This window comes from Neodiprion lecontei, chromosome 2, assembly GCF_021901455.1.
Source record: "Neodiprion lecontei isolate iyNeoLeco1 chromosome 2, iyNeoLeco1.1, whole genome shotgun sequence".
Classification (NCBI taxonomy): Eukaryota; Metazoa; Arthropoda; class Insecta; order Hymenoptera; family Diprionidae; genus Neodiprion; species Neodiprion lecontei.
Window position 1 is genome coordinate 40,548,449 of NC_060261.1, and position 19,927 is coordinate 40,568,375.

A 19,927-nucleotide genomic window follows, 5' to 3' on the forward strand; every position below is an offset into this window, starting at 1 on the left:
GTATTGATCGAGGGACGAAAAAAAGACTGCTTTACCGACGAACAATTCACGAAAGTGGCAACGAGCTTTCATCCGACGAGTGGTATTCTGCTTCAGTCGTTCGGGCGAAACGCGCGCCAGATCAAACTTTGATCTCACTGCTTTAGAATAGGACTGGCGTGGATGAAAGCTGGACTAGTATCGATCGAGGGATGAAAAAACTCTGCCTTACCGACGATCAGTTCCTGAAAGCGGCGGCGAGCTTTTACCGACGAGTGGTGTTCCGCTTTTCAAAATCGACGCACGCGCTTCAGTCACTCGGTCGAAACGCGCGCCGGCTCAAACGTTGATCTCGCTACTTGGCATCGCCGGTTAAATCTGCGACAGTCGCGTCGCATCCATCGTCAGCGACGTAACTCCAATTCAGCGGTCCCAGTGACGTCGTGATCGTTTCAAAAACGAACACGTGACCAATCAGCCCCCCGAGTTTAGTGGTAAGAATGGAAAAGCTCTGATGCTGCCCGCCCGAAAACACCTCGCGTTTGATTAACGTGCCCGTTTCACGCGCTGTCGCGTTGAACATTAACCACGCAACCTGAACGACCAAGATCGCACTTCGCGGGGATGATAATACGACGCTGTCAACGTGTCCGCTCCTATCGAAAAGCATAAATCAACCAGGAGTAGTCGGACCCTGTAATAAACGACGCTTTATCAAATTGGCCAATCGATGTGCCCAAGTTCTTTAATTCTCTGTGTGGAATCTGAGGGTTCCAAACAACGTGGCGGTTACGCCGAAACGTTTTCGCTGCAGGAAAAAAACTGAGTTCAAAATAACGACGAACGAAGATTCATGAAAAAATCGCAACGATTCGTTCATCTCGACCGCCGCTTTTCTACCTCGGAATTTAAACTGATGCAGGAAATTCTTCTGACATAATTCACTCGAGCAAGCATAAAAAAGTTTGACGACGTTCGGACCTAACGATAAGTTATTCAAGTGGACTTTCGACTCGCCTCGATGTTTATGAAAAAAAGCACAAGAGAAACGTTTTATCCTCAATGAAACAGATCGAAAGTAAAACACGTCGAACCGAAGCTACGTGACTGGAAAAACAATACCGTGGCTGTCGAGGCGATGAAAGCTCTCCGCGATTTTTACGAAGGGGTTGGAATTAGCTGGAAAAAAATTGCTTCGCCGTGAAGTTTGGGATTCTGTGCACACGATGCTGAGAGCGGCGAGCTTTTAATCCGGCAGAAAACCGGACGCGATATCGCCGTCGCTTCGTTCAGTTTCATGTCGATTTGCTCTGTTCCAGTCACCGTTTTCTCGCTGTTTTGCGGCTGTCCAACCCAAAGTCAAATAAGTCTATAAGGTGTGAGAGAGAGAGGAGATGAAGTCAGGCCGAAAATGGCGAACAGGAAGACCGGCTTATCGCTCACGGATCGCCTTCCGATCTCAAGAATCTCCGACAGTCAAGAGCGTAAAATAGTGAAGGCTTGCAGGAATCGGATGATCGTAGCGTTCGTCAGTGCAGAGATGAAAAAAATGTGTACAAGTGAAGGGTAAACGATGAGAGAGCTGTAATTCCCGTGAAATTTTGTGAAAAAAAAAGAAAAAAAAAAAAAAAAGAAAAAGATCGTGGGACAACGCAGAGGCCTTGATGATCAGAAGCTAGCGAAACTTTGCGAATAATTCGACTAAAAACTAGGAGAAAGTATCGGTGAATAAACGGCGTACGAAGTTCTTCTAAATATACAATCAGTTCCATAAAGTTCACCAAAATGGACGGCATTTGCAACACTTCGAACGCTACCGTTTGCACCTTCAATCAGTCGAGCCCCGACGATTTTGGGTTCGGATTCGACCATCAGCTGCTCCACAATATCGTCTCGGTCGTCGTGCCGCTCCTATTCGGCGTCATCGGGATCGTCGGACTCCTTGGAAATTTTCTAGTCGTTATTGTCGTTGCGGCAAATCCCGGGATGCGATCTACGACAAATTTGCTGATAATCAATCTCGCCATTGCCGATTTGTTATTTGTGATATTTTGTGTACCGTTCACCGCGACAGACTACGTCCTGCCTTTCTGGCCCTTTGGAAATTTGTGGTGCAAAGTTGTTCAGTATTTAATCATCGTCACTGCCTGCGCCAGTGTTTACACTCTGGTCCTCATGAGTCTCGACAGGTGAGTTGAACGATTTTTCTGTACGGCAATTGTGTCAAACTTTTCGTCCAAAGTTTTGATTAAAAATAAAAAATGAAACCGAGCGTGCTTTTTTTCTTGTCAGGTTAAAATTCGATTCTGAAAGCGTGTAAAAAAGTTGACCCGAGATCAAATATTGTAGACATATATTGTGATGGATTACCATTTGGGGGGAGGGGGACTTTTAACACATCAGCGTGTGAAGTAGGCTTTTTTATTTCTACCGTCAAACACTTGTAGGATCGTTAAACAAGCTGGCTAGACAACGTGATAAATAGATATTCAATCAATTCAGAGTATCGGTAAGAAATTTTGTACGATATGTTGTGTAGTTCATTGATCGATCATTTATGTATTTATGCTGGCGCTTTGAAAGAACCCGACAAAATTAGTTTGACAAATATCTAAACGATTTTATCGGAGAGTCGTCATTGGCACGTCTGTATATTTTCAATTTCCTATCTTTATTTCTTTGCAATTAAACCACAACGCTGGAAAAATTCTGGCATTCACGATTCTCGCGAAGCTTTGATCTTTTCACATCGGTACAATGACCGCGACAGTTTCGCCCACAGTCAAATCGAATAATACGCATGAACACAAACACGGATCTGACACGAAGTAGAAGGGAAAAAAAAATCGTGATAGCGGTATAAAAAAATGTCGTATAATCCGCTAAAAGGTTCTGGCGCTGAGTAGTTTTCTCATCAGCAATTCCTAGAGCGTGAAAGGAGGGACAAGTTTTTATCACAGGATGACATTGTATGTACATGCTATATATGCACACGCGTGTATCTATAATCTAATACACTAAACGGTGCGTGTGATAAGAAGTTGTCTCGTATCTTAATAACCGATACTTCGAGTAGGTACTTCGCGTCACGGCATCTTATCGCGGTTAAAAATAAACTTTTATAAATAATTTTCCTCGCCATTTTCTCGTTACGAAACGGCTGAACAGGGCGCAAGCTTTTTCCAAAATTCATTCAGACGTTTGAACTTGTAATATAATACAGACGGGAATACGGTATAGAGGAAATTCCCGTAATTGTATCTTAACGACGGATCGTAAGACGCGATAGTCCGGACTGTGAATGGAATTGGATTTATGATTGAAAGGAATAAGTCTGAAACATGCAGAGGCGTCAGAGCTGTTGATGGTACAAGCCGTAAAACAAATTGAGCAAAGAAGTACGTCATTGTCGTATTTCGCGTTTATTCGCTCCGTTTCTGCATCTAGGAGACGCATAGCGTCAGATTTGTATCCCGCATATATTCGTCGTGAAAGCTGCAACGGTTTTACGTTCGCGACGCCCGAGTTGAAAGCTCAGGTACCGAGAATTCAAGTCTCGAGGGTTTGACGGAGCGGCGGAGTTTCTACTTCTGCATTTCGAAACTCCAGTAGTCGAGTAACTTTTTTTAAATTTATTTATCTTTTTTTTGCAGCTAACGTGACTGAGAGTCACTGTTCTGCGATATAATTCTGAAAAATATCTGAGTTAATTGCGTGGTAATCCGAGCTGTTGAATCAGCTCGCAATTAGGCATTGGGTGGAAATTAATCGGATATAATTCGAAGACTTTCTCGATCGTTATAATTATGAGAATGGCGGAGCATGAAATGACGGGATCCAGAGATGAGTTTCGGAGTGCAGAGATTGCGGAAGGATACTAATTAGCCATGAGAGTTTACCCCCGAACCAATCTCTATTTATCCAATTATTCCACGTTTAAGGTAATTCGGAATTGAGCGGTTTACTCAGCTGAAATTTTAAAACAACAAAGAATTCCGTAGCGCGTAGCGTTTTTCACAATAAAATTCTCGGTTACATGATGGGGTGGAATAATGCCGTGAGTTATTCCCGCCCTCCCACCCCTCCCCCTGCATCGCCCCACCTTCCTCCCTTCCACCCTTTTTTTTCTATCTGTCCGTGCATTATGAAATACCAATGTTTGTACTTTTCCACGAGTGTAAAAAAATCGCGGTAGAATATCTACGTTTCTGATAAAAATTCGCATCAAGAACTCCGGTACGAATGTTTTATTCCATAAACCGCGTAAAGTTCTACGCATTTTCTTTATGCTCGATTAATATAAACACTTGATGCGAGTTACTGAGATACTTGTTTTTTTTTCTTTTTTGTCGGAATTCCGACGAGGGCTTTAGCGAATTGCGACTCGGCTCTCTGCCAAACTCAGCCAGTTCTTTTTTCTACCCCTTATGCGTATCAGGAATTCATGCGCGAATTCTTGTCAACTCCGAGACGCTGTGTTATGCGTATTTATTTCGTTTCGTACACATTTATCAATGCGCGTGGAGAAAAAGATGCGACGGTTCAAAGATTGCAGATCGGTAAGATTTTGCAAAATTCAGGATATGTGACTACAATTGAAAAGTATGAAATAACACGGATTATCTCTGGTGAAGTTTTGTAACTACATTTTGGTGAAAAATTCATCAACGTCAGTAATTTATTTCCATTCACACAATTATGATTAGATAGTATCGAGTTAACTGAAATTTATCGAAGTCTCTCGATTTATATGTGCGTACAAAGTGATATTCCTGCCTTAAACAAACGCTAGTCAGCCCCGAACATAAGTCTTTCCCTAATTTGACGTTATTACAAAAAATTCATATCCAATTTACATCCCAATGCACAAAAAAAGGGAAGCTTATTGTTTCAAGGGGTAAAAAATTGTCTAGCATCGGAATTGTTATACTTTTTTCCTCTACCGACCGTTGTGAAGAAGCTTGAAATTTCTTTGATATATTCTTTCAAGTTTCAGCTTTGACAGCCGATAAAGTACGAACCTTTATGATACCTCGCAATTCTATCGTAACAACTTTCACGCAAAAATATTCGTAAAAATTCTTTTCTCCGCGCTGAAATTAGCCGCTCGCTCTGTTACCGGAGGTTCGATCTTCGATCGCCTCGAACAATATTCTAATCAGACTTTCGCCCTGATTTCAGGTATCTCGCCGTGGTTCACCCCATAGCCTCGATGTCCGTGCGAACAGAGGCCCACGCATTTTTCGCAATATGTATCGCGTGGGCGGTCATTCTGACGGCCTCGATTCCAGTCCTCATCATGCACGGCGAGGTGAGTCATCTGAAGTTTTCCCAGCTTGGTTTTACCTTGCATCGATCGACGGAAAGCAAGGGAGGAATTTCGACCGAGCTTGACAAAAGAGCAGGAAAAATCTTCGCCTTTCGGAATTCGGATTCCAGCGTATAGATTTTCACCCACAACACCTCCGGATGTTCCCGCTATTCGCAATATCTGGGCTCAGTCTGTCAGCTTCGAATATAATCAGGATCCGTGTTGCTCAATTATCCTAGCTTTCTAATTACCGCACCGGCCTGCAGGTATAATTAAACGTGAATGGAGTGATTCGTCAAGTCGTCGGCATCTGCTCGATGAAAACACCCTCAATCATTGGATAAGAAGCCTGCAGTTCTCCGGAGCTAATTAGATCTCAGTTTGTAATTATAGAAGCTGCGGGTTGTGTACACGCCAGCATCCCGCGAGCTCTTGATGACATTCCGTACCTCTGATACGTATATAAATATAAGATAGGTATATATATATATATATATTAGACTGGTCCAAAGAAAAAAAAAATCGACGACCTTTTTTTCAAAGTCACTGGTTTAAGAGTTATAGGAAGAGAAAATAAGAGGCCCCTTTCAATTTGAACCCTTAATATTAATATTTAGTGGTTCCTGAAGGCAATTTTCCACTTTCCAATTGATTAACGTTGGAAGATAAGTTTTGTTATTTCTGAATTTTGTCGGAAATTGAATTCTCTTTAAAAAATGTCTGTCATAACTTTTTCATGAATAAACTTTTTCAACAGTTACTTAAGGTTAAAGTAAAGTTGACGTTAAATCGTGTGAAACTTCACTTTCTTACCAGCGAAAATATTGGACTTATCACAAAATATTGTGGAATTTTGTTTCAAAGCATTTCAACCGCTATGAGATCATGTCATTCAATTCAGTTTCAACCTATGCAAATTTATTTTGTAATTATTACAAGTAATACTATGCAATATGTGTAATTCCACTTTGAAATCACCTTTTTCTTAGCAAAAAAAAATTTTCTTACATTGAAAATTGATTGAATAAAATTATTTCATAGCGGTCGAAATGCTTTACAAAATAAATCCACAATATTTTGTGACAAGTCCAGTATTTTCGGTGTTAATCTCGTAAAAAATGAACCTTGAATAACTTTTGAAAAAGCTTAGTTATCGAAAAATTATAGCCGATCTTTTTTGTACAGCATTCAATTCCGTACGAAAATATTTATCGGACATTCACGTACATTGCCTCGCTACTGAGCTACAAAATTCAGAAATAACTCAAATTATTTTCCAATATCAATGAAATGAAAAATAGAAAATTGCATTGAGGAACCACTAAATATTAATATTAATGGGTCAAACTAAAATGGGCTTATTTCCTCTTTCTACAACTTCACACAACTTGTCGGCGCTGATTTCGTTTCTTTCCCTCAACTTTTATTCACTACGATCGGTTAATTTCTTCGACTCCCATCGAGCACGACAAAGTAGCAATTTCGTGGTGAATGGAAAAATAATGTAACACAAATTTCCAAAACCCGCCTGTCATGGCTTATCCCTTAAAAAATGAGCGAATTATCGTTTTCTCATTTGAAAAACCAAACGAAATGAACGCAGTAATTACGACACGAGGTAATCCGCACCATCGACATTTCTCGAAGGCGACCGAAGCTATTCCCCTGAATTCTCCGCACAAATACGGGAGTAGGAACAGACATTCACACGGAATATAAAGAACTCGAGATAAGATTTGTGTGAGTGAGTCGATGCGGTCGGTGATTCGAGTTTTCTCCGGCTGAAATGTGCACGTCCCAAGAGCCTGGGTACGGACTGCTTCGTGTATCGCCAGCTTAAACACGGCGGAAAACTTCTTTTCTTTGCTTAAGGAGCTGCCGTGAGTTTCTCCATTGTACGAGAGGAGCGATTCGAAAAGCCAGGTGCACCGTTTGCCTCGGAAAATACTTTCTTCGCCGTTATCATCTTGTCCCTCTGTGAGTCAAGCACCGCTTCATCACGATGCTTTTCGCGATATTTGTCGAGCATCTAGTTGCTACCTTAACTTTTCAAACTATTGTGAACGGGTGCTTCGGTATGGGCGCAGACCCTTGAAACTGGTCTTACTAAAATTTGTTCCGCAATTTATTAAAATTCTGTCAAAGCTTTACCGAACGATCGCTGAGTGGCGAACATATTTTTGGTAGCAAAGTTATCCACGAATCATGATGAATTTATTTCATTCGCTTCATCACGGACAGTTGTTCGAATGTGATTAAACTAGCGATTGATGTTTGTTTGAGTGCAGGTGTCTAATATACTCAAGCAGCTTGTTGAAATGACATTTGAATTGCGATAAAAGACTTTGATTGCGCAAAAGTCGACGGTAAATTTTTCATTTCGATTTCGAGAGTTCGATCAATAGTTACAATATATTTGGGTATATTTTTGTGTTCGTATGCTTGCGTCAACGGGTTTGTTGGAACAAATAACATTCTAATTAAAAGTTCGACGCTGCCGCTGACAGCGTTGCGCGAAAACGACGGAAGAGATGAAACCAATATTATATGTGCAGTGGGATTAAAATCGCTTTGAAATTGAACATACAAATTACGATCGAACAGTGTCACGGACATCGGGAATTTATCTTGATTACTCTTGCCACAGCCAATTCTTTGCACTCTTTCTGTCTGCAGCGTGGTTTCCATATTTTTCCAATACTCATTTCGGAATATGTTATATTTCGATTTCACATGTGGCTTTCCATTCTGCGTACGTAGACAAGCACTGCTCGCATCGGTATTTATACGATTGTTCGTATATTCTTTATTTTTCGCACAAATCGAATAAATTTCGATGTCACATTGATCAAAGCACGCTGCAGGGCTTTATTCAAAATGCACTGACAAGAGGAGCTTTGCTCGTGACCCAATAAAGTCCACGAGTCTGATTTGAATGGGGTTGTTTTTCCGCTACCGTTATGCTCGCAGGGTCATCGGAGCAAATATCGTATAAAATTTGAATGAAGTTTAATGAAAAAGGGGAATAAAAATCCTGAAAATAAACCGACGAATTTGCATTTTTATAGCCAAGAATATCAAAGAGCATAAGCTACTTTCTGTGTTAATGACAAAAAGAAACCAAGTTTTTAATACATTTCCAAGAAGTTCGCCAGACTTTTTTCAAACTGGGTCAAAAATTATCGGCTAACAAAAATCAGAGTATCTCGCTCTTCGCTTGATTCTCGCGATTTACGCCCAGCCTAATGACGTCGTGAGTATACCCAGGCATTCAGCCGAAAAAAATGAACCTTTTGCCCTCAGAGATAGAACATATTTGAATTAATTCCCATACACACAACGGATCAGCGTTATCTCAAGCCCAACTGATACCATAAGTCTGCACGGATCGTTGCCACCCTGACCAAATATCGCCCGATGGGATTAATCGAAACCTGCGCATATTATCTATTTCGTAGTCTCGACGATCGCTGATTGCGATTGCTGACCGTAATCGTGGACAGAAGTTGATCTCATTCAATTCACGGCTGCAGCTTCTATCGGTTTCATCCACAAACAACCATGTCGCCTTATCGAGGACGACTCGAAGTCCGAATAGGTCCTGCAGTCAAGGTTGGAAATAATCCTGTAACCGACCCCAGGCGATCCTGTGGGAGTGGGTATAATCCGCGATTGTATCGATTACCTGCGAGTCCGCATCAACGGTCGCGATACTCCGTAATGGCTTGTATGGAGTTGCAATGTCCGAACCAATCGGTGACAGGATTTGGCACCGTAAAGCGACGTCAACGTCTGTCGATTGTTACGAGAGGTTCTTAGAGTATCAATAAACTATCGCCGTCCGATCGTGAAGCTCGATTACCGTTGGCGGAGAACAAGAATACGAGTCTCGATGTTTTTCAATCAATTTCTCCATACATCGTCTGCAGAAGTTTCCACGGTAAATTTACCCCGACGGATCGATGTCAAGAGTGAATCCCGGGCGTGGAAATCCAGCTATAAATTGCACGTGGGTGTCAGCTGCTTCCTCCTAGCAAACGGACGGCAAATCCAGGCGCGTTCAAGATCCCTGCCGGATATGTTTATTCACGCGGATGAGATCGGAGCGCGAGTGCAATCTGCGATGCAACGTTATACCGGAATAGCGTAAACCCCGACATCCTCTGTGCATTCCCGGTTCGACAATCTCGTCCTGCAGGAAACTGGTGAGAAATTTGCGCCGCGAAAATTTCTTCCGGATAAATGCTCGTTCGAAGAACGTGATACGCGCAAATGGAGGGCTTCAATTTGCGAAATAACTTGTGAAACGTTGCGGAAATTCGCTGAGATTGTACGGTGAGAAAATTTTTTCCCGATCGGAACTTTGATTACAGCCAACGTGTGTCCTTCGCTTTTACAATCCTTCTATGATTGTATTCCGTTTTTGCGAACCTGAGAAGTTGCAATTCCTTCTTAGGATCGGTTTACTCGAAAACTGCGTCTCTAATGAAACGCTCCGAACGGCACTTGAGGCTGGGTATGAAATTGTTGCAGAACTTTTATAAAGCGCGCGGTGTGGTTAAAATTACGACCTCATATATACTACGCGTTACTTTACTCCCTCTTTATTATAGGCGGGGATTATATTCACGGTGAGGGTTAAAACGAGTCGAGAGAGGCAAAAGTAAAGCCGGCAACGAGCGACCTCCTCGTCCTCTTACTTCTTTTCTGGATGTTTTTTTTTTTTTTAATTTTTTTGTTAGTTTTCTATTTTCTTATTTCTTTCCACATTTAGACGGAGAAAAGTGCATTTCATCCGCTCGAGCCAAAGGTAAACTCGCCTTGGGAAATGAAGCTGCTTCACGGGACAAAGTTCGCTGCAGTCTCTTACTGCGACCGGCAATCCGAGTTGTAATGAAATTTCTGCATAATTATATGAGCCTGCAGACAGTCTTCAGACTTATAACTCCGGCTTTAATTAGAATCCTCGAATCGCCCCGTCGCGCTCCGAGCTTTATTTACGCGCCCCGACGAATCTCAGGATCAAGAATAGTCTCATTACTTGCGCTATACTCGGTTTGGAAAGAAAAAAAAAACATACTTTTTTTCTCTGCATAAATTACCCGTAGTTGAATTCTAGCCTGTTTGAATTTATTTCACTCGAATTATGGTGTGCACTGAATTCACTCCAAGTTTCAGTTAGGACGATAATAACACAATTATATTCTCTGTGCTAACTCGTGAATATTTGAAAAGATTCATATTTTCACCGGCAAAAATTCTCGACGAAGACGAGAAATTTAAGAATTATTCTTATTATTATCATTATTATTATTTTATTATTACAATGATTCATATCAACCAATTTTTTACCCCTGTTTGAAATGTTTTATCTAAAAATAAGCACGCTTTGAAATTATGTGCTTAATTTCTCAGAAATTCTTCCTGTTTCCTCTCTATACTTTATACGTGGTGAGATATTATCGAGTTTTTCAACTAATTTGTATAGCGTGCATTTTTCAATAATTTGCACAGGGAAACATGACAAGTATGTCAGTAGACTTTGAGAAACTGAATTATCGGGTTACTTTGGAAGTAGAATCGATGAAATATTTGAATACAAAATTGTTTCGAAACTGCCAGAGAACTTCGAGAAATCTTTTCATCAAACCGTTTGAGATTTCAGCATAAGTGAAATCTTCGAAGTCTTTGGAAAATGCAGCAATCTTATCATTGAGAATCTTCGAAATGGCGTGAAATCTGTATGATTTGGAATTTTATTGTCACGCGGTACATAGAGAATGACACCTATGAGTAAATTGAAGAATATTTATCAGATACAGCATAAGTCACAAGTTTGCCGAAATACGGGACACCCGATTTCGACAGCGAGACGGGCACTCGTCCGTAAATTCTCTTCGTCAATCGAGTCGAGTCCATTAATTTTAAGATCGCTGGAACAGTCATTCTTTCGTGATTACCTTTTTTTTCGAAATCCTGTTCAATGTAGCTTCGTCAAATTTTTTGCATAACTTAGAGACACGCTGCACCTAAATATCTTCTCTTGAATAAACATACAAGATAAATCAGGTAGATCCAGACATGATAAAGATGTGTGACTAATTTCCTTACCTAAATCTATAAATGAATTTTAATTATAGTAACTCTCTTCTTCCATTAACTTCGCCCTAAGCAAATTGGAATATCGTTATACTATAGACCTGGTGCATAAACAAAGCGCGGGACGGATCTTGATGAAGATTAACCCTGTATATGTAGCAATAGTTAATTAATGTTGTGGTAAACGCCGTATTCAGTTGTTGAGAAGCACGAATAGATTGGCCGAAGGTTCTGCACAGCGCCGACCCAACTGCTAAAACAATCACTGGCCGATTTGCGTACTTCTCGACTAGAAGGAGCCAGTTGAAGCGGGGATTTAGAAGAGAGACGGCAGACTCGCAACAGATTACGAACCAAGAACCGTAGTTGAACACTGATTGCAATTTGGTAAAACAAAGGCGCGGCTGCGGGGCTGCGTTAGTATTCCGTTACTTATGTAGCAGCTAAGCAAGGCTCTCCCTTTGTTAACCCTACTTAACTAGACGCAAAGCCGATCCGTGAATTTTCAATAGTTGAGAAACTCCAACACGTATAGAATTTTGCGGGGTATTACAGAAGTTGAGGGTTCCTCGATAATTAGAAAGTACCCGGGGATATTTCACACAGCGTGATTGAAGCGCGAATTCATTGTACGTAATATCAACTTTTCTTGGATTATGTTCACACGCTTCGACTATAAAAGAGCTTTTGTAGCTAATTCGTATTCTAATACCGTTAAAAATAAGAAACCCGGATGGTTTTACTCTCGAGCCGGTGTCACAACCAACTTCAAACATTGTTTTATCTCATACACTCTGTTTGTTCCCGTATACAGGGTACTAAACTCTGGCTATGATATACGGATGATCAAATATGTACCTCAGCGAAGCGCGGAGGGTTATTGAAAAGATTGGCGAAAAATGTGTGCCAAGTATTTCTCTAACAAATTTTTCCAATCGTTGGAAAACATCGGTGCTACCACCACGCAAGAAAATTTTTCCGTTTCCTCAACGATTTCCGCGAAGTGGAAGATTATGCGTTGCGAATGGTGGAAACGGCGAAAACACATCCCTGCTCTTTACCCTCTGAGATTGAGAAAAGTTCGGCGCGTGTCGCGAGGATCGTTCGAAGCTGAAGCCGCTTCTTACATTATGTACGTAGATTTGCTTTGTCTTCCAGGATCAGTACAATTCCACAACGGAGCAGGTGACGGCCTGCCGATTTCTTCCCCAGTTCAACTGGCCGATGTTTCAAGTGACGTTCTTCCTGACCAGCTACATCATCCCCCTGACTCTTATCTGCGGCCTCTACGTCTGCATGCTGCTCAGGCTCTGGAAAGGAGCTCACGTCAGCGCCGAGAGCAGACGCGGGAAGAGAAGAGTCACCAGGCTCGTCTTGGTCGTCGTTGGTGTTTTCGCAATCTGCTGGTGTCCCATTCAGGTGAGAAATATAATTCTCAAACGATTCGGGGAGTCGCGGAGTCTGGACGAATCCGGATCGGATTTCCCCTGCGTTGCGTTCCTCGAATAAAGGTGAATTATTCTACGGGGGACGATTGTTACATCTGCACTTGCCAAGATTATCAGACACCCTAACCGTGGTCCGTACCTACGTATGTCACTCTGTTGGAACAGCGACGAAAGACTAGAGAATGAAATGGAAAAGTTTCCGTCAGTCGATATACCGGCTTCTGCTTATGTATATTTTATCATGGTCGCAATTTCAGCTGCGGCGAGAAGAAAAGTTCGGTGTATATGACACAAGTTGGCGGAGTGAAAGAAAACGCGTCAAACTGAAAACCGACTCTCAAGGGCGAAAAAATTGAGGGACAAAAAACGCGGGGCGCGGTTGCAGACGGAACGAGCCAAAATATCGATTATTCGCTTCGTAAATCATGCGGGGAAGAATTATATTCACATTTTGTTTTTCGTTTCCATTTCAAGCTCGTATTCGACACACGCCAAGTATTGCGATATTACTGTTATCATTACTCGGAAAAAGTTGGGCCGAATCAAGGGAGAATCTGAAAGGTATTACTTAAGTCGTGAATCAGAGGTAGTTCCATTAGATGTAGTCGTAATCACCCGGCCTAATCTCCAATTTCGACGAAGCTTCGGCTTTCTTATTTCATATTCTCCGCATTTGCATGTATTCGTAATTATAATTAGAGAAAAGGGCGCGGCGCGAGTCACGCAAGCTTAATGAACTACCGCTGGATGATATCGCGTTCATGTATATTAAATAACCAATCTGTCTTCGAGAAATTATTTTCACCAAAGTAACGCGTTCTTTGAAGCAGCAGTGGTGTTAAAAACGACTCATGTTATCAAAGCAATCAGCGTACCGTAATTAATTTGACAGGTATTCCTTTGTCTCAGTTATTCTGACAGAGTAGAAATTGATTTGAAAAGCATTGCCCGCAACGTCCGGATTAATTCTCACATCTGATTGCCGTTTTTTTGGGAAACCCGGTTACAGGCCGTTTAGTCGTTCAATTGGCGGGTCACAGTTTTAAATCGGGTTTGCAAACAAGTTCATTACACGATTCTCCAGCTGTACCGCAATATTGACGTTTCATTCGCGATATTGAGTTTACCCCGAGCCGACGGCTCGGGAAACGTGCTTTATTTCACCTGTTGACCACTGGGGAATACTGTTCGTTTGTAGGTGAGCAGGCAGCAGTGTGTTCAGATGTGCGCATCAATTTCCCCACGTCGAATCTTTTACCCCGAGTCCCTGGCATACATGATGATTGAAAACGTGATACTTAATCATCGCTCGATGCGTCGATTGATTACGATTATTATTTACATTCGACAGTTGCAAATGCGTTACTCGACTAAACACGGGCCTGCATTATATACGCGCGCATACAACGAGTATTATACTTAGGTACGTGTACACGCGTAACTATGACAGTCACACAGATGCTCATTGATATTCGCATCCAGTAGCTGTTTCGTACCGCGAGTAATAAATCACTGCGATAAAAATTCCGTTGTCCAAGTTATCGTAATACGTGAACACGTTTTATTACTTGGAAGAATTTTTCATACGTCGCAAAACTTCTCAGACATTTACGTTATATAACTTTTATGGCGATTATTTCGTAGAACGGAAAGAGTGAAAGGTGATAGAAAAAATTCAAAAAATCGCCCACGACTTGAGTCGAGTTTTTGGGCAGCTTACAATAGGGGGAAAAACATTTTTCGTAAAGTTATTCAAAGTATACACGATACGTGATTTGAAAGCTGTCGTGCAAAAGTCTCGGGTGATTCCAAAAGATTTCGTCAATTGGAGCGCGATTTATCCAATTTCGCACAAACTTGGAATTGCAGTTGATCCTGGTGATAAAGTCCTTGGATCTTTATCCGATGACGGCAGCCGCGGTCATGGTCCAGATAGTCAGCCACGTCCTGGCGTACACAAACAGCTGCGTCAACCCGATCCTCTACGCGTTTCTCAGCGATAATTTTCGCAAAGCATTCCGCAAGGTTATCTACTGCAGACCTCGCCCCGATCCTCATCATCGCCTGGGAGGACCGTCGACGAAAACAACCCGGGCAGCCAGCACGGGTGACATACTATAGGTGAGTGAACTCTTCGCATTCTACGAATAACGATACTAACATTCGATATATTGTAATTCCGTTTAAGTCGCCGATTGAAAATGAAATTTGGTCATTAAAATTGGCAGAAAACTCGAAGCGATTGATGTTTAAATATGATTGAAACGACGCTGAATTTCGATGCTAATAAGCCGTGAAATTGCCGAGCTGTCCTCTTTTCTAGACATACGGTCTTTCACGCTTCAAATTGTTTTTTTTTTTTTTTCTTTTTTTACTCTCTTCACCTTTCTGCTCTGTGCAAAAATGGGGTGGCTCTGTTCTAGACGAGAAGAGTCGTTCGGTTTTGACAAGGGTAAAGCTGCAGGGCTTTCGGCTGGCCCACGGCGAGGCTGTACGAGGTTTTGATTAAAGCAATCGTTGCTGAGCGAGTCACGTTCTCGAGTAAATATCACGGGAGGTTTCCTCTTGTCGGAAAAAACCGATGGTAAAAAAGGGGCGAGTAACGGGGGAAAAGAAAATGCAGGGCAAAGTTATACGCTGGACCGATAAGCTGCAGGGACGGATCAACATCCGCAAGCTCACAGACGATTCGAATCCGAGGTTAAAAGCGCCTCGATCCCATCGCGTCATTTCAGTCTGGCCGACCATTATAAGTCCGGAAATGTTTACGCCGATTAAAATTAGAACTCTAGATTTCTCGCTGGTTTAATCGACGGCCATCGTGAGACGGTTAATTAATGCCTGAGTCGAGCTTCAACGCTTGCGGATTATTTTCTTTTTCAAATTGAAGGTCCGTCTTTAACCCCGACCGGCAGACAACGTACACGATTCCGTTTGTTTGAATAGTTCTCTCACTCCGTGGGCATGGCTTGATTCATTTCGATTTGTTCGTGTATTTTTAATCTTCGAAAGCTGTAGATTTATGAGCTGCGGTGTTGTATACGCTTTTGATAATCTTGAATCTTGATTATTCGATCCAATGTCGAGATTTTTAATTTATTTTTTTAACAAAATCGAGAGCTGAATCGATAACAGATTTACTTGGACAAAGCACTCTTCGATATTCTCTCATTGTTTTTTAATTAAACCTGTTGTAAAAAATTCTTTACCATTTTTGAGCCAGTCGGCCGATTTCGCGGAATGAAAACAATTCGAAATCACGTTATTCCACCCCATTGACGTTGACGAAAACCTGCCGTTCCCTTCGCTACATCGAGAATCAAGAGCGTACATTCCCGCAATTTGAACCAGGAGCTGGGCCGCACGTCACTCTAATAAATTATCATTTTTGCTGGGAGAAAACCGAACCCATTCCCGCGCACTTATTCACGCAGCCTATAGCAGAGCGAGAAAATTTATGCCACGAGATAAATCAAGTTCCCGATATCTGATTCATCGGGAATTGACCGTGAACCAGCAATAATTCGTCCAGCGCCCGTATTTCACTCATAATTCTTACACAAGCGCTGATCCACGATATTTGTCTGATGCCAGAAATATATTGCACGCGACGAAACGGAAAGAGGTAAAAATTTTCCAAACAGCTAGACGTATACTTGCATTGATCCTAGTCCCGGACGTATTGTAAAAATGAAATCGCATTCCTTTCAGAACTTCAATCGGTCAGGTTTCACCGGAAAATATGAATCGCCCCTCGATTGCTCTCCTATGGATCTTGGAGACCGTCTGGAAATTTTTCACTCGATAATTCTATACGGGCCGGAAATACGTTCAAGATTCCCGGGGTGTGTAGCGTAGTATGCGTAATATACTACTCGTGTTACAGAGCAGGGGATGATCTTTCGGCGAACAGCCCTTCCCAGAGTATGTCAATCGGATTTTATCCGGGGATCAGTCCTGTGTTTGACTAGCTCCTGCAGCAAAGGTGCGATAATATCTTACATTATGTCTACACGTATACTGAATATTTATACAGGGGGCGTTGACGTTATTGGAAATTACCTGCTCAGTACAGCATCAGCATCAGCCTCATTTTAATATCAGTTTACATTTTAATATCGCCATTTTACGATCGTATATTATAGTCGCGTTATTTTTCTATCCTTCGCGATCGACGCCCGTGTGTTATAAACTCATACACCTCTACTTATACCTGTATTACACAACCTTCCGGCTGATATTGACGTGAAAAATGCGTTATAACGTTAGGGACGTATCTTTCCTCGTTATACTTGCTAATTTCACCCCTTTCGGAATTCGAATTTTGCACCATGTCAGGTCAGGCTGTTACTCGTGTATAACGGCTTCCACCTTACCGTAGTTTGAAAATTTCACCGATGAAAGTTTGCTCGTCGGCCGAAAATCCTGCGGAAATTTTTATTCGCCGTTATCGCATCGCATGTAAGAATTACTATACTTTTAAGAAAATGGCGATCCGTCTCGCCGTGAACAGCTCACGATAGTACGAATACCCTCGAGTGTTCCGTATCGATTTTATTATTGGAAAAATTTGATTTCTCCAATCTGAATCCTCGAAGCCGAAACAGCGAGAGTTCGTGAATTTTATGTAAAATTGACCGATTCTGAGAAGAAATATATTGAAATGCGAGAGAAGTGAAACGTAAATTTTTTTCTAAAAAGCGACAAGATTGACTCGGCGATAAAAATCTTTCTTAGACAGACTTTTCACCTTGTCACATCCCATACTCAGCGGGAAACATCGTCTGCAAAGTAAATTGAATCGTGAAAGAGATATTCCACGATTCGAATACACACACCGGGGGCACCAACCTTGTGCGATTTCTGGCCTGAAGCTGCACGTGTGAAAATGAGACGGTGCCTTATGAAAATATTCGCGATAAATTCACACGGGCTTGCACGTGGAAAATAAAAGAGAGAAATATTATATCTAGCAGAGGATGAATTGCGGTCGCTCAGTACCCGCCATTTTGAACATGTGAATACGAACGCAAAACGCGGTTAAACTTTTCTCGTATATATTACTCAGTGCGTTCATTTCTCAGTCCTGATCTCGGGGGCGAATTTTTTCGCGATTAATCAGTCTGGCGGTATCTCAACTTTCTTCCCGGTACTTGGTAAGAATTAACGTAAAGTAGCAGTAGCGACTCACGGGGTTCAACTTACGGCACTTTGCAGTCTGCATCCCCTGAAATAATAATGGGGGTGGAGAAAATTTTTGGTGAAAATCGGGTCTCTTGTATTTTCCTCCGTTCCTCATACGAGGAAAAATCGCTGCGTATAGCCAAACGGCTTAGAACCGATATTCGGAAGTACGTGCGGAATCATGGCTTGTACTCCGAGTTAACGGCAAACCTGCATAAATTCCATACGTAATGTATAAAAGTGTTATTATACGAGCCGCATCGCTCGCTCGAATATATCAGAAAGCGAACGAGACGCCGTAAAAAGCTTATACGGAATTGCCCAATTTACGATCATATACCTTATCCTAAATGCATAACTTTACGTTGAAAAAGCTCGGTTTACTGCAGAATCGTGCCTCGGATCATCCCGCGCTGTATATCGAGACCTCAGCTTACGAACCGCGGCTGAAACATTTTCGAGAGTCGACGATGGCTAAATTAACGCAATTCTTAGGAATTACTCCCTGGAACGAGACTCGCGAAAATGCGAGAAGAAGAGGCCGTTGAAAAGTGGTGGAATCGAATATTCGCATCCAAATTCACCTATTGAGTAATTGAAAATTATGCGAACCTGATGGAGGCAGTTTGTGGGAACTACGGAGCCTCGATTCAACAGAAATTTACGGTCGAAATTACGCTGCGACTGATGCTTTCTTACAACCCTTGCGATAAAAACTTTCCGTCTGAGGAGAAGAGAAAAAAAAAAAAAAAAAAAAATTAACTTCGGAAGGTTGAAAAATTAGATTTCCGAGGCGATTTCTCCTCGAATTTAAAGTCGATCTGGATGGAGATGCGGACTGCGTATCGATGAGGTACGTCTGGTTCGCCTTAATTCGAATTCATTGAGACTTCGGCGGTTAAACGCTGCTCGGGATCTTAAATATATGAGACTTTGATCCCCCGAGAAAAAAGCCAGCATCTCGCGCAGTTTGCGAAGCAGAATCGTTTACAGGTAATCGATGTCTGTTTCTCTCCTTTTATTGCCCTACGTGTAATATTCGCGCCATGATGTTAACAAAAAATTGCCGTGTTTTTTTTCCGACGCATCAACCCTCGACTCAATTCCCTGAGAGTAATTAATTTCTGTTTACCGTTTCAATTTCCGGTGAACGCGGGGTTTTCTCCATCTTTAGTATTTCGAGCTCATTCACGGAGGAATTGTGCAGAGAAATTCGTTTTAAAAATTCTGATTTGAAAATTGAAAAATAAACAACTCCGAGGCTCGTACTTACAGTTCATTCCGCAGGTTTAATTCCGTTTTAAAACCGCCCTCATTTCTCCCCGCTGCAGCGAAACGAACCGGAACCGTTTACTTGGTTGACTGCAAGTTCAAACAAATGTTCTTTTCACCTTTGCTGTCATTCAAGCTGCGCTTGCACCAAGGAACCACAGGCTTGCGGGAACTGGAATACCCGGAGCAGCCGCTTTCAGTGAAACGGAGTTTACTTCGAATTCGAATAGTTAAAACCCAGTTTCCGGTTCACCGCTGCGCGTCTTGACGACGGTTTTAACGCCCCGACGCATTTCGTTTTCCCGCCGCACACCCGCGAAGAGAAACGTAACTTCGTTTTACCCGCGCAGTTATTCTGGTCCCTGTTTTTCCCTTCCAACCATTTTTCTCGCCTTTCCTACAGCCCTCGCTCGCCTTTATACTTCATCCCTCTATTTTCACCCCCCATTCGTTTCTTCCCTCTTGTCACCGAAGAAGACACGCTGTCAAGCGACTGGATGAGTTCCTTTTCCTTATTCTTACGAACCTTCCCGCTGTTGAGATACATGAAAGAAAATATCACCGCGCAAGGAAATATTTCACGGTCGTCATTGTCTGTCACAGCCGACGAGATGTCGAGAAGAAACGAAGTGGA

General features: G+C 42.1%; 1 protein-coding gene across 3 annotated transcripts in view; it reads left to right on the plus strand.

Annotated features, from left to right (window-relative positions):
* Positions 1–376: 376 nt before the first annotated feature.
* LOC107225983 (allatostatin-A receptor) overlaps positions 377–19,927 on the plus strand; it is a 32,748-nt gene continuing 13,197 nt past the window's right edge. For 2 of the 3 annotated variants that reach the window (XM_046731080.1, XM_015666639.2), the window contains exons 1-4: positions 377–2,168; positions 5,161–5,290; positions 12,530–12,808; positions 14,707–14,958. In XM_046731080.1, coding sequence (XP_046587036.1) covers positions 1,765–2,168; positions 5,161–5,290; positions 12,530–12,808; positions 14,707–14,958 — 1,065 coding nt within the window. In that variant the 5' untranslated portion in view covers positions 377–1,764. The remainder of the gene's footprint in view (positions 2,169–5,160; positions 5,291–12,529; positions 12,809–14,706; positions 14,959–19,927) is intronic. The other variant, XM_015666640.2, reaches the window with a different exon arrangement.